Source organism: Heteronotia binoei, chromosome 9 (assembly GCF_032191835.1).
Source record: "Heteronotia binoei isolate CCM8104 ecotype False Entrance Well chromosome 9, APGP_CSIRO_Hbin_v1, whole genome shotgun sequence".
Taxonomy (NCBI): Eukaryota; Metazoa; Chordata; class Lepidosauria; order Squamata; family Gekkonidae; genus Heteronotia; species Heteronotia binoei.
This window is the reverse complement of record NC_083231.1, coordinates 4,542,673-4,556,526: the sequence shown is the minus strand read 5'-3', so window position 1 is coordinate 4,556,526 and position 13,854 is coordinate 4,542,673. Positions and strand designations below refer to the sequence as shown.

At 45.1% G+C, this 13,854-nt stretch overlaps 1 protein-coding gene across 1 annotated transcript in view; it reads right to left on the bottom strand.

The window, feature by feature from the left end:
- Window positions 1-1,043: 1,043 nt before the first annotated feature.
- Window positions 1,044-13,854, bottom strand: part of PRMT8 (protein arginine methyltransferase 8) — a 66,869-nt gene continuing 54,058 nt past the window's right edge. Inside the window, exons 6-8 of the mRNA XM_060247269.1 lie at window positions 10,974-11,089; window positions 7,350-7,500; window positions 1,044-1,264 (exon numbers count right to left, since the gene is read on the bottom strand). Of these exons, the coding sequence (XP_060103252.1) occupies window positions 1,044-1,264; window positions 7,350-7,500; window positions 10,974-11,089 (488 nt within the window). The remainder of the gene's footprint in view (window positions 1,265-7,349; window positions 7,501-10,973; window positions 11,090-13,854) is intronic.

Here is a 13,854-nt window from a genome sequence, read left to right as displayed (position 1 = left end):
AAATAATAAAGACTATTAACATAAAATGCTGGAATAATTCTGAGAATTCTTTAAATATCACTTAAAATGCTTATTTAAGAGAAGGAACAAACTCCAAAACAATTTAATGAAAGTTTAACCTGCAAATAGCCTTTTTTCCCCATTTTGCTTGACTACATACATGCTTAGAATTGCTACAGAAAAGGACCATTGCCAAAAGAAAATGTTCTCATTGTTGTTATAATCAAAGCCAAGCAGTTTCTGTGCACATGCTGGAAAAGTGAAAGTAACAGAACTGCCAGGTAGATCATCTAGGTGACAGGAGGTGGCTACTTGCCAGATTGCATCAGCCTGGGCAATGTCAGCATGACTCAGCAGCAAGCTGATTGGTTACCTGGGTGGATGGTGTGTATAAAGGTACAAAGACACTTTACTATGCGTGGGATATGTATGGTGGAGTTGCAGCGGAGCATTCTGTCGGTTTGGAGAGTGGAGGTGTAAATAAATTGTATATAGTGGTTTTAGCACTGCTGTGTGCAAGCCTTCATTCTTTGCGTCACTAAAGACCACCCTCACTAAGCACAGGCGCACCAACACTCATCTCATCATTTCCATCAATTAAGTTTCAAAACACCTGGATTAACTGGATATGTAGAAGATAATATTTATGCCAGAGTTCTTGAGCATGTACAAGAGAATGCATATGTAACTCATGAAACTTGGACCACACATAAACTCTTGTTGTGGGGTTCCTTTTTTCTATAGGAACAGCGAATGTATTCATGAATCTCAATCAAGTCCAGAAGGAGATGAGAGATTCAGGATTTCACATGAGCAAAGCAATAATGCTCACCCTGAATTGCTCCAGGACACTCAATTTATGTGATTTTACTTCAGATGAAAACCTCACATATTGACAGAATGACAGCCAGGAAATTGTGGGTCCATAATAAGCTTAATCACAAACATACAACACATGTGATAAATTCCTGAAGACTGAAAGATTCCCAAGTAATCCAAATATTCCCAGGCTGCCATAAATGGATGTGTATGCCAGTTGCGCTTCAGGTATTCCAAATCAACATGGTGTCCCTGTTTGTCATGAAATCGAGAAGTTCCCAAATGAAAAACTTCAGAAATTCAAGTAAACCGAGGCAGCTTACCATATTGTTTTCATTTTGTTTCATGGACAGAGTCCCAAAGATTTCTTCCCCTCTTCTTGCAGTTAGATAGTCCTCCAAGTAGAATACAGTTTGCTTCCAGTGGGTATAAGGAGCATCTGGAGCTACAAAAGAAATCAATAGGTCTTGCAGGCACTGCAACAAATGTTGAAGCTCTTAGGTTGGAGCGGAGCATCATCATTGTAAAGTGCATCGCACATTCTTACAGGCATACATTTGGCTTCCTTCTTTAAGCAGCTTTGGCATCCCTTTACAGCTGCTCAGTCTCCTTAAGCAGTAGTGGTAGCCCATTCCTAATCTAGATTACCCAAACCCATTGACCATCATCCCGGAGAACGTTAAGAACATAAGAGCCTGGCTGGATCAGACCATTGGTCCATCTAGACCAGCATCCTGTTCCACTAGGCTTGCCAATCCCCAGGTCCTAGCGGGGGTTCTCCCGCTTTCCCAGGCTTCTTCCCGCTTCCAGTCAGCTGGCCAGCAAGGGGTAGCCCCACCTCCCAAGCCACCATGAGACTTTCCACCTCCAGAGGCTTCAGACTCCGCTTGGAAAGGCTTTCTCTTGGGATGGTGTGTCTATGTCTTTAAGGCTGAATGGGGCAGAAGAAGTAGGTAGAACAACATGGCTGCTCCCAGTGGCTGTGGAAGCAGCCCAGACCCTCCGTTGATTGCACAAGCTTTTCAGAGGTTGTTTGCATAGGAAAGATAAACTTGAACCTTCGGTTGCTCGGTGTTACTTTGAAGAAGTTGGAAGTTCAGCAACTTGGGAGTAGAGATGCCAATCCCCAGGTGGGAGCAGGCCCTCCCCTGCTTCAGAGTCCTCAGAAATGGGGCGGAGGGAAATGTCTGCTGAGCATTATTCCCTATGGAGATCGATTCCCATAGGGTATAATGGAGAATTTATCTGTGGGTATCTGGGACTCTGGAGGGGCTGTTTTTTGAGGTAGGGCACCAAATTTTCATCATAGTATCTGATGACTCTCCTTAAAATGCTCTCCAAGTTTCAAAAAGATTGGACCAGGGGATCCAATTCTATGAGCCCCAAAAGAAGGTGCCCCTATTCTTCATTATGTCTAATGTAGGGAAGCCATTTAAAAGGTGTGCGGTTCCTTTAAATGTAATGGCCAGAACTCCCTTTGGAATTCAATTGTGCTTGTCACAACTTTGCTTATGTCTCCACCCTCAGTGTCTCCAGGCTCCACCCCCAAAGTCCCCAGATATTTCTTGAATTGGACTTGGCAGCCCTATGTCTCACACAATGGCCAACCAGTTCCTCTGGAGGGCCAACAACAGGTGATGGAGGCTGAGGTCTCCCCCTGATGTTGCCTCCTGGCTCTGGGATTCAGAGGTTCCCCTCAGCCGCCATGGCCAGGAACCACTGATAGACTTATCTTCCATGAATCTATCTAAACGCCTTTTAAAGCTGTTTATTCCAGTGGCCATGCCTACATCTTCTGGCAGTGAATTCCACATTTTAATCACTCTCTGTGTAAAGTAGCATTTCCTTTTGTCCATCCTGAATCTACTACTGAATCTAACTTCATTGAGAGCCAGTTTGGTGTAATGGTTAAATGCGCAGACTCTTACTTGGGAGAACTGGGTTTGATTCCCCACTTCTCCACTTGCAGCTGCTGGAATGGCCTTGGGTCAGCCAGAGCTCTCGTAGGAGTAGTCCTTGAAAGGGCAGCTTCTGGGAGAGCTCTGAGACTCTGAGATTCAGAGTATAGGGCGGGATATAAATCCAATATTGTCTTCTTCTTCATTAGATGATCTTGAGTATTTTGAGAGAGGAAGAAAAAGTTCTCTTTGGCTGGGTCCAGCCTGGCAGCTTGGGGCACACAGGAGACATCCCAAATCAAGCCAGTTCAAAATGGAGCTGTCAAATCTCGATCAGATTCTCCCACACAAGGCACCCGTATCCTGCGCTGGGATGCTTTGGCACAGTCAGAAGGTTGTTGCATACCATCCCCTTTTTTCAAGGAAAGAATAACGGTGTCTAGAGTGACTTGGAGAGTTCACACCACCAATCCTCTGTGCTTGCACAATCCCACGTTCACCAGGAAAGGCAGAAGAATTTGAGCAGCCTCAAAGATGCCAGAGTATTGGATGAGTCCAGGAGTGGGACTGAAGGCACTTGATTGTTTGGGCTTTATTTTTTAATCCATCTGCAAGCCATCTGTGTTGGCTTAAACTGCCCCTCTGGACCCAGCCTCTGCCAACTCTCTCTGCCCCATGTTTCATTTTATGAATTCCTGTCATGTCTCTCCTTCATCATCTCTTTTGTAAACTGAAACGGATTGACTATTTTTCACAGACACAATTTATAGCTGACTTGAAAGTAGTTATTGAACAGATACCATTTGGAAGAAAACTTTTCTATATATTTTTTTCATTTTATCAAAGTTATATCCCGCCCTCCCCAAATGGGCTCAGGGTGGCTGATTTATGCAAACCACCCCATAAAAAGTCTGCCACAAAAATGTTGTGAAAGCAACATCACCCCAGAGTTGGAAACGACTGGTGCTTGTGCAGGGGACTACCTTTACTCTTTTTTTCTCTACCTGCCCCCTGAAACTCTCCTCTTGAGGCAAAATGCCCACTGCAGACAGAGGAGGGGGTCCCCAAAGAGTATAAATCTCATTTCTGCTTCTATCCAATTGTTATGTATGTGGACTCAAGGGAAGACTTTGGGCATTCCTGCAGGGCTCATTGGAGCCATACAGACTGAGCTTGGGGTCTTAGGAACAAAGGGCTGCAGGATCCAAATCTCTGCATCCCTAGACCAATCACAAGCCCCCACTGGTTTAAATAACCCAATGACATGCTTGTGCAGTGTATATATGTAGGGCCCCGTAGATGTATATATGTTGGACCCCGTAGGCCCCATACCCAGTCTTGTAATGTGACCTTATACTATGTCACTCCCATTAAAGAGCTTGTTATCACTTACTTTGAGACTCCTCCATGCATAGAACCCATTATACAATACCAATGTTCTTACTTTTCATAACGGACATTAAAGCAGACAGCAATGAAAGAAAGATGCTGTCAAGATCCCTTCCCATGATTGATATTTCACTGGTTTCTGTGTTCATTGTTCACACTGATCTGTATAGCATGGATGGGGGGTGGGGGGGCTGTCCTGACTTACGCTTTTGTGCGCTTGCCTCTGTTGGGAACACAGAATGTAATCTTGACCTTGACGCCCAAACACAAGTGGAAACTGGTATTTATAGTTCGGATTTTTGGCCCCAATATGCATTACTTTGCATTTGTCCACGTTGAACCTCATTTGCCACATTGATGCCCACTCGCCCAGCCTTGACAGATCCCTTTGGAGTGCCTCACAATCCTCTCTGGTTCTCACCGCCCTGAACAATTTAGTGTCATCCGCAAACTTAGCCACTTCATTGCTTACTCCAATTCCTCAAATCAGTAAGCAGTTTTCATCATAGGAAAATGGTTAGAGGACCGTACCCAAAGTGTGGTTGTCAGTGGAGTTTCATCAGATTGGGGAGAGGTGTCCAGTGGGGTGCTGCAGGGCTCACTTTTGGGCCCAGTTCTTTTCAACATTTTTAACAATGATCTGGATGAGGGGGCGGAAGGCCTGCTCATAAAATTTGATGATGATACCAAATTGGGAGGAGTATCAAACACCCAGGAGGATAGAGTTAAAATTCAACAAGATCTGAATAATAAACTTAATAATCTGGAGAAATGGGTGGTTGTGAACAAGATGCAATTCAACAAAGATAAGTGCAGAGTCTAACATCTGGGCCACAAAAACGTGAAGCACAAATACTGGATGGGGGATGCACTTTTGGGAAGTTGTATGTGCGAAAGAGATCTTGGGGTACTAGTGGATTGTAAACTAAATATGCGGTCAGCGTGATGCTGTGCCAAAAACGGCAAATTCAATCCTGGGTTGTATTTTATTTTATTTTTTATTTTATCATATTAACATCCCGCCCTCCCCTAGTTATAGCTTCAAAATCACAGGAGGTCATAGCTCCACTGTGAGGCAATCTCGGAGAACTAACAGGGGAGTTCCACCTGCCAGATTTATCTGTGCATTTAAAGTGTACCAATGTTGCCAGTAGTATTGTGACTCCTCTCATCTTAGAAATATCACTTGCTTGATATTGCAGGGTATACCAAGAGGTCATGAAGATAATGTTAGGTTTAGATTTTTAAATAAAAGCTGTCATCATCTTTCATTTGATGCTATTATTCAAACCATGTACATTAATAGAGCACAGTTTGTAAGATTCCCCCATAATTTAAAAGGAGTTCCCCTGTTTTGTGTTGCTTCTTCTTACCTACTTACTTCCCTTCTGTAAGTGTTTACTCTGTATAAGTAAATCAATTATTAATTCCTTAATGTTATTGATAAAATTCTTATAAATTGTTATAATTATTAATATTATAAATATAAATAAATATGATCATTAATTATATTGTCAAGCACTGATATTTCTCAATAACCAAGTCCTTTGTTTTAAACCAAAAGTAGGTTTATTATTAGAAACTCAGGAGCTGTACCAAGGACATAAACCTTGGGAGTAATGGGGTACAAACAGTTACACAGTTGCTATATAGGATATCATCAAAGGTTACACGACAGATGCATACCTGAGTCACGAGTTCAACGGTTACTAAGCAACTATTTTATTACTAAGGAATTTTAGGCTATTGGAAACATCAAACCTTCTCACACTTCTTTGGGGAGAGATAAGGACTGTCTGTGTGAACCTGTGGGAGAAGCGACGTAAAGGTACTAACAGCCAGTCAGTAATAGAAACATCTCAGGGCCAGATGGTTTTACTACTTGTTCGCTGGCTGTAAATAAGGGGGGAGAGGTGGAGAGCTGATGACCTGCTCTCTACATAGAAAAATGCAGTTCAGAAATGAGCGCGCTTGACATATATATTTAATGTTGTTTTAAATATTATCAAAGACCAATCCCTAACCTCCTAATGAGTTCTGAAAAGTACTAACTATACTCAGCTTCCCACCTTACCTCCCTAAAAGATACAGTAAATCAATATATATAATTAATGCACTTCTAATCAATGGGTTTATTTTGAGTGGTTTTACAACACCCCCTCCCACCCGGCCCCCAGTACCTTCTTCTTAAAGTCTATAAATGCCAATAAATAAATAAATTAGTGTAATAAATAAAGCTAAAAATCCTATTCAATAATGTCAATGGTGCCCGGCTAGCCACTCTATCTCTAGCCAGCTATCGAGTCAGTAAACTCTATCATACAAGATTACAGAATTCAGTAAATACACCACCAAACACCACAGTGGAGAATCCACCCATCTCCCACGATTGAATAACTCTAAACTTAGCAATGTATTGTCTGACCCACTTAGCCACTGTAATTCGCAGAATCAGCATTGCTGTAAGATGGCCATCTCACCTCTGCTTTAAAACCTCCAAAGAAGGGGGGGGGGGAGGCTGCTCAGCTGTGGACTTGCAATAAAGGCATGGAGCAAGCCCCTGAGGAAAGCCAGGTCCCAGGACTGCCCTGAAGCCCCGCCCCCCCAACCCAGCCAGTCCCACAGCTGTGATTGGCTAGGCCAGAAGTTGCTGTGGGGGCCACCACCAGCCAACAAGCTTTGCCTTGTCATGACTCCAGTCTCCAGGCGGCCAACGTGACCCCCAGATGAACCAAGGCTGTCACTTGCGTTTGTTCAACCATCTTTCCTCTATTCAGTGCTAGTCCTGCAAACTTGTCAGGGCCAAATCCCCCCTCTCTTTTATTTCTTTATTTAAAGACCACCTTTCCCAGCTTGTGCAGGGGGCTCGGGCCGTTTACAGCAATTTGCTCAGTACAGTGTAAGAACAAGTTAAAAACCATGCAACAAAATATTCAAACATCCAGAAACATTTAAACATTTTAAAACAAGATGGGAGTGCAAGCATCGCTGGTGTTCAGCTACGAGGGAGGGCGGATTTGGAGGGTCTTCACTGAATAATCAAGTTATCCTCCTCCGTCATCATCATCATCATCATTTCCATAATGAAAAAGACTACAGGCTTATTTTTATTTTAAATGGCAAATGGGAATGAAGGGGGGGGGTGGCATATTTCTGGGAACACGGCAGCCAGAGACCCCCCTGACGGTACAGGTTTGCATATGAATGTGAAGCATGACGTGAAAGCAACACACAGGAATTTACCTGTAGAAAATCCTGTTTTCTTGTGGCACTTCGTAAACTCTATATTAAAATAAGTGACCAAGGCATGTATGTAGTCATTGCGCTGAATCTGAAGACGAAATGCAGAAGTAAACGCCAAGTCCTCTGGTTTCACTGTATAAATATCCACTTCCTATATTGAGAGAGGAAAGCAAGGCATTCAGACAAGTCTTTATCAAGACATCACCTGGAGTCAGATCTATTATGTCTACAGCTGGGGACTAGAGCCATGAGCGGAGAAAACGGAGGTGGATAATCTCTCTCAGGGAAGCCTGCACTTCATCGCCACAAGCTTTGAACAGACACGATAGGCAGGGGCTGAGGGGGCATGCAGTGGGATATCCACCAAATGTGAATGAAATTGACTGTTGGTTATCAGTAGGGGGAGGGGGAATAATAGGAGGATGGCTGACAACAGGTAACATCCAAGCTGAGTAGTGGTTCTCTCTCTCCTGGGCAGGGACTTAAGGCAGGAACTGTGGAATATGGTGTTTCAGTGTATCTCAACAACCCCCATGTTCACAAACTTGTTGTCCAACTCAACACAACAATGGGAACCATCAGTGACTATATTAAACCCACTCTAACCTATTGGCTACCCACGTTGTACCACATTGTTCCTCCACATCTCCAAAGACAAGATGCTCTTCTTTGTAAATATAGAAAATCCATTGACAACAGAGATTTGCCCATCCACAAAGACAAGGCTGGTGTGGGCCTATCCAGACAAAGATCCTGACACCCAGCAACAAGATCTGCACAAATCCTGCAGTCACGGAATTTCTATCTAGGGAATGAATGGTTGCAGACCTGATGCAATGTTCCACCCAATATCCATTGGGCTCAGAGCTCCCGTCTGGGCTCAGAGCTCCCGTCCCTCCTCCCAGACCTCCTGGACCAGGCTCCCACCGACACCCAGCCAGAGGACAGGGGGCTGCCCAGAGATGCCATCTGTCCTGCGTTGAGTTCCAAGTCCATGGCCTGCCCATCTGGATGCCTGGGATGTAACGCACCTGTGCCAGCCGACCAACACACCCTCATGCTCTAAGGGGATTCGGAGGAGGTGAGGGTGGAGGGAGCAGAGAAGGAGATCTAACAGGAGGAGCAGTTGGATGTCACGGAGGAAGAGCTCATGACTTGCCCAGAGACCCATGCAGAGAGAAGGGAGGTTGAGCACGGAGAGGACCAGGGAGGGGGAAAGGTACCTGCAGCTTCCCCCCCAGACCTCATTCTGAAGTGTACCTGCTGAGCAAAAAGCCCTTCCTGGAGCCAACACCAACTGGCCCCAGGAGCCCTGACACCTGATAAACACGAGCAAGAGGCTCTCAGGATTTTACTTGCCACATAGAGTATGGAAGGCAGCTAAAAACATACAAGACCTGCTGCTTAAATGGGGCAAAATAGCAGGTCCTGGAGGCTCTTGTGGCACAGCCTGCCAAACTGTTTTCCTTCTTTCACAGGAATGTGAGTGTCGTGGTTTCCAGGGAGAAGTGATAGAGCTCTTTGAACTCTCCCCAACTGCATGGACTGAAAATCTAGATATTAGTATTTAGAGGAATTGCCCAGTTGGTCTGCATACCTGTTGTATCAACTTGGTTAGGTATTTTATATCGTTATATGCTTCCTGTGTGTACATCTGCCATATGATGGATAAATAAAATAAATACGTAAGACTTGAGTATGATGGGATGCACAGGTGGGAGGAGGGCAAGAGCCGAAGGCTTGTAGCCTAGGAAGATCTCCTGGTGCACCTGTGCGCACACACACACACAGATGCTCTGTGTTTAGAAGCCTCCTACCCCCAATATTGTATTTTGGGGGGGTTGTGAGCCACTGTGGGAGAAAAGGGAGGCTGGCTGGTGGGAGGCACGAGGCTGCTCCTGCTGCTCTTCCCAGACAATGTGAATTGCCAGTGGGGGTGGGGGGAGCCTTCAAGCACCTCCACCAATTCAAAAGGAGGGAGAGGCCGGCCGGCCTGCTTCTGCGGGTGTTTCTGCGTGATCAGGAGAACTGCCCAGGAGTAGGTGCCTGCCGGCCTCCCGGGGGATTTAAAGGCCCCACGGAGCAGCTGATCAACAGGACCTTTTGCTGGCATGGGGGGGAGGCCAACGGCTGCTCCTGGGCATCCTCCCGCAGGATTTAAATCACCTGGGAAGGAGGGGGCAGCCCCCACTCTCCCAGGGGGCACCCAAATCAGTGCCACCACCCTAGGCAACCACATAAGGTCATCTCGTGGGCACCCTGGCCTGCAGATGGGCTTGCAAAAGTACTCCCAATCCTGCACTTAAGTGTGTCCTGCTGGGCTTCTGTGTATTGCCCTTAGTTCTGCACACACACACAAACCCCTCTGTTACATATTGGTTCTGTTGGGTTTGCAAGCGTATTCCCCTGTTGATTTTGTTATACTGGGATTCTTTGGCTTGACCTTACTTCTTTTGGGCTTGCCACCCTGGCTTATGGTTCTGCTCTGGTTCTTTGGAGGCCTTGACCAGTAATTCCTGCAGACTTGTCTCTTTGCTTTTGCAGTGGAGGAAAAAAGGCAGTCTCCCCCCATTAGAAACAATGGAGGATAGATGAGGGCACCTTCTTTGGAGGCCCATAGAATTGGACCCCCTACCCACCCAGTCTTTCTGGAACATGGGGGCTCACCTGAGAACAGGCACCAGTGTCAAGCATCGGTATTTCGAATAATCAAGCTATTGTTTAAATCAAAGACTCATTTTATTGATAATCCAATACTTGCTCCAAGGAACAATACCTTGGAAGTGATACAGAATGTTACATAGCATGGCATCTTAAAGGCTACTTCAAAGGCAAAGCTCAGATAACTTCAAAACATAACATACAGATGTGAATTGCATAGACGGTTCAAAGCATACTATCAGCTACTCATCTGAATACTATAACATCTCTTGGTTCCCACACATTCCTGACTTGCTGATATGTATGGGAAGTTGTGGGAGAGGCACTTCTGCTTTACAATAGGAAGATTACTTGCATATCCTGCATCCTTGAGAGTCAACAGGTTGGGGGGGGGGACTTTGAAGAGAGATCTTTATTCAGAAAGGAGGGGTAATAGAAAGGAGAGGGGGAGTATGAGCACAGAATGCATACTAAATTAATACTCAGAAATATCATGCTTGACAACCAGTCGGTCTGCTGCAAATTTGGTGCCTCTGTCTTAAAAAAACAGCACCCTCCCCTCCAAACACGTTCCCTGTAGGCTATAATCGGGGCCTATAATAGGTATTTGGGGATATTGGGAATGCTGATATTTTTCCAGTCCAATATACCTGAATCAAAAAACACCAGGCTTTGAAAAATGCATCCCCTTTCAAGTAGCTCAGGGCAGTTTACTTCAGTCCCCCTCCCCCTCCATTTTATCTTCATAAAACCCCTGCGAGGTAGGCCAGGTTGAGCCCAGACTCATCCCGGGAGCTTTCTGTCTGGATGGTGATTTGGATCTGGCTCTCCTACTCTAATCCTGCTGAATTCATCAGGAGGCAAGTTAGCAAAGCTAAGTAACCAGGACCGAGCATTGCCTTCATGCAAAACGTCAGAACTCTTTCAAGAAAAGCCAGCTTTATACTTTGTAAAGCACCAAACCTTTATTAGACAGGCATTGGTCACCACTTGCTTTGGGTCTACAATGTCCACCAGTGGCTCCTTCATGGCAACATCCCTGATGCATGTCATGTCAAAACCATATACATTCTCCCACCCTGTTAATGGAACGAAAGAGCTAAAGGTCAGTCAGAATGAAAAGGAGAAATGTGTTATTCATAGAAGAACCCAACGGAATGAATCATTGAAAAAATCCAGACTGACTGCCCATCAGTGTATACTTCTCTAAGTAGAAACCGTAAGATTATTTACATTGTTTATGTCTTAAATCTGCACATTATACTCATGTTAAAAACAGACTTTAACAAGTTTTGAGAAGAGGAAGTTATAATCAGAAAACTTCCCAAAAATGTTGATTAAAGAACATTTGATTTGAGTGTCTTGAGAAGAATATGCTTCTCAATTCATCATCGCAACCTTTATTGGCATAGTAAACAATGAGGAAAAAATAGAATGAGAATCCTAATACATATGTCTCCTTTTAGAAGCCAGATACAAAAAATCCGCCACCATTTCAATAGTTACAACACTTTGTGAAGGAAGAAAACAAAAGGACTTCTGCTCATCTGATTGGCCTTTTAGATCCCATAATAAGTGATCTAAATAAATAACACAAATATCATAATAATAGGAACAATGCAGGAGAACACACTCAACGCTTTCTACTTCATTCCTTCCACAGCCACATACCCTTTGAACATATGGAATCTTCTGAAACATCCAGTGAAGTATTGCTGAAGGTAATACATTAAAACGGGCTAACATGAAAGCGCTAAGTGGATCAAAAAGGCATGAAAAATACATTGCTAGTGATCCAGTAGGAGAAATCCCTAACCTCAAGGGGAGAAGCATGTGGCCTGACTAGCAGTTTCTACGGGACTGGGGTCAGCACCTTCCTAATATGCCTCCATGTTTCACCTAAGTGGGTTTTCTGCAGTGAATCCTGACGTTCTTCCTTGAGTGAAGCAGTCAACAGATTGTGAGAGTGGCTAAAGTATCTTAATAAGATTAGATGTGTTCTTCAAGGGTTGATGGGTCTCACGCTATGCTTCCCTTCCAGGATCTAGTGTCCACCCTAAATTTTGCCACCATGTTCCTTGAGGAAAAGTGAAATGCTTCTGGGCTTCAGATTGCCTCCTCCAAGGTAGCCAGTGTGTCAGAACTTGTAACTTTCCTGTATGCTGGGCGCAGTGATGTTAGCCTGACTGACTCCATGTTGGGAATATTTACTAACCAAGTGTTTTGCATCCATGCTTACTAACCAAATGCCTTTGCATTTCAAACAAACCCAAATCACTGAAGAGTGACTGATAGACTCTGGGAAGCATCTGCAGGTGTCCTTTGAAGCTGGCTTGCTAGAGCAAAGCAGCAGGGTTCCTTCCTCCGCTTTGCAGATAAGGGGCCTGGGAACAGACAACTGTCTCTCTAAGTGTGAGAAAGAGTTTTATTGTTTCTGTTACTCCTGTATAAAGAATGCGCCGATAGCCAGTACTGGTTATCAGAGTCAATCAGCTTCTCCACTGAAGGTAGTTCTCAATAAACGCTTCAACTTTTGAAACAAAGTATCGCATCTCAATTGAAGTTCTCCAGTTCTGACACAGTGAGGGGGCTAGATGGAAATGACAGCCAGTGTGGTATTGTGGTCGGAGTCTCAACCTAGTCTCTGGGATGCTCACATTCAAACCCCTACAGCAGGAAGTGTGCATCTAGATACAACCAATATTTGCTGGTTTGAATCAGCTTGAGTATATTCACAACGGCAACAGCACTGCCCAAAATATCAGGATTCTGGAAATCATAACCTGGAAACAGTCATGCTGTTCCTGATCGTTTCAAGGCCTCTTTTTTTGCTACTCCGGGTTTCTTGATTTTCCCCTGTTTTCTTTTTTCTTCCTGGGTAACACAAGGGCGGGAAGTGAGACAGACAAGGGCGGGGACAGAGAGTGGCGCTTGGGGAGAGGGTTTCTCTGTGACACCTGTTGGTGTGTGGCATTCCCCAGGGGGCAATCCTCTCCCCAGTGCTCTTTAACGCCTATATGCACCCTCCCACCCAGCTAGTCAGAAGGTTCAGGCTAGGGGGTTGCCAGTATGCTGATGACACCCAGCTATACCTGTTAATGGATGGCCAGCTAGATACTGTCCCAGGAGATCTGGCCAGTTGCTTGGGGGCTGTGGCAGGATGGCTAAAACGGAACCGCCTTAAGTTAAATGCATCGAAGACAGAGGTCCTGTGGTGGGGTTGATGGTGAGCTGGGGTGGGATTTCAGTTCCCGGCTCTGGATGGGGTACAGCTGGTCTCAGTTCCTCGGTCAAGAGTTGATGCCTCTCTTGCCTTGGAGGCACAGGTCACACAAATACAGCCAGAGCAGCATTTCCATCTTCATCAAGCCCAGTAATTGGTCCTCTACCCGTCCCATGCTGAACTAGTTACAGTTATCCATGCAATGGCCACCTCCGGACTAGATTACTGTAACTCACTCTACACAGGGCTGCCCTTGAACTTGCTCTGGAAACTTCGATTGGCCCAGAATGTGGCTGTTAGGATCCTCACAGGAACTCCTCTAAGAGCACATACAACCTGTGCTGCACCAGCTGCACCAGCTCCAGGTTAAATACTGAATCAGTTTAAAGGGTTTGGTGCTTACCTTCAAAACCCTACATGGTCTGGGACCATCGTACCTGCAGCACTGCCTCTCATGAGGCAGAGAGTTCACCAGGCCAGCACCAGGACCGAAAAGGCCCTGGATCTGGTTGAGGACAGCCAGAGATCTTTCGAGCCAAGAACCACCAGGAAGTTCTTCTCCCTGGAGCAGAATGCTCTTCTGAGGGAATACCAGGAGAGGTGGTTCCATAGATACAGAGG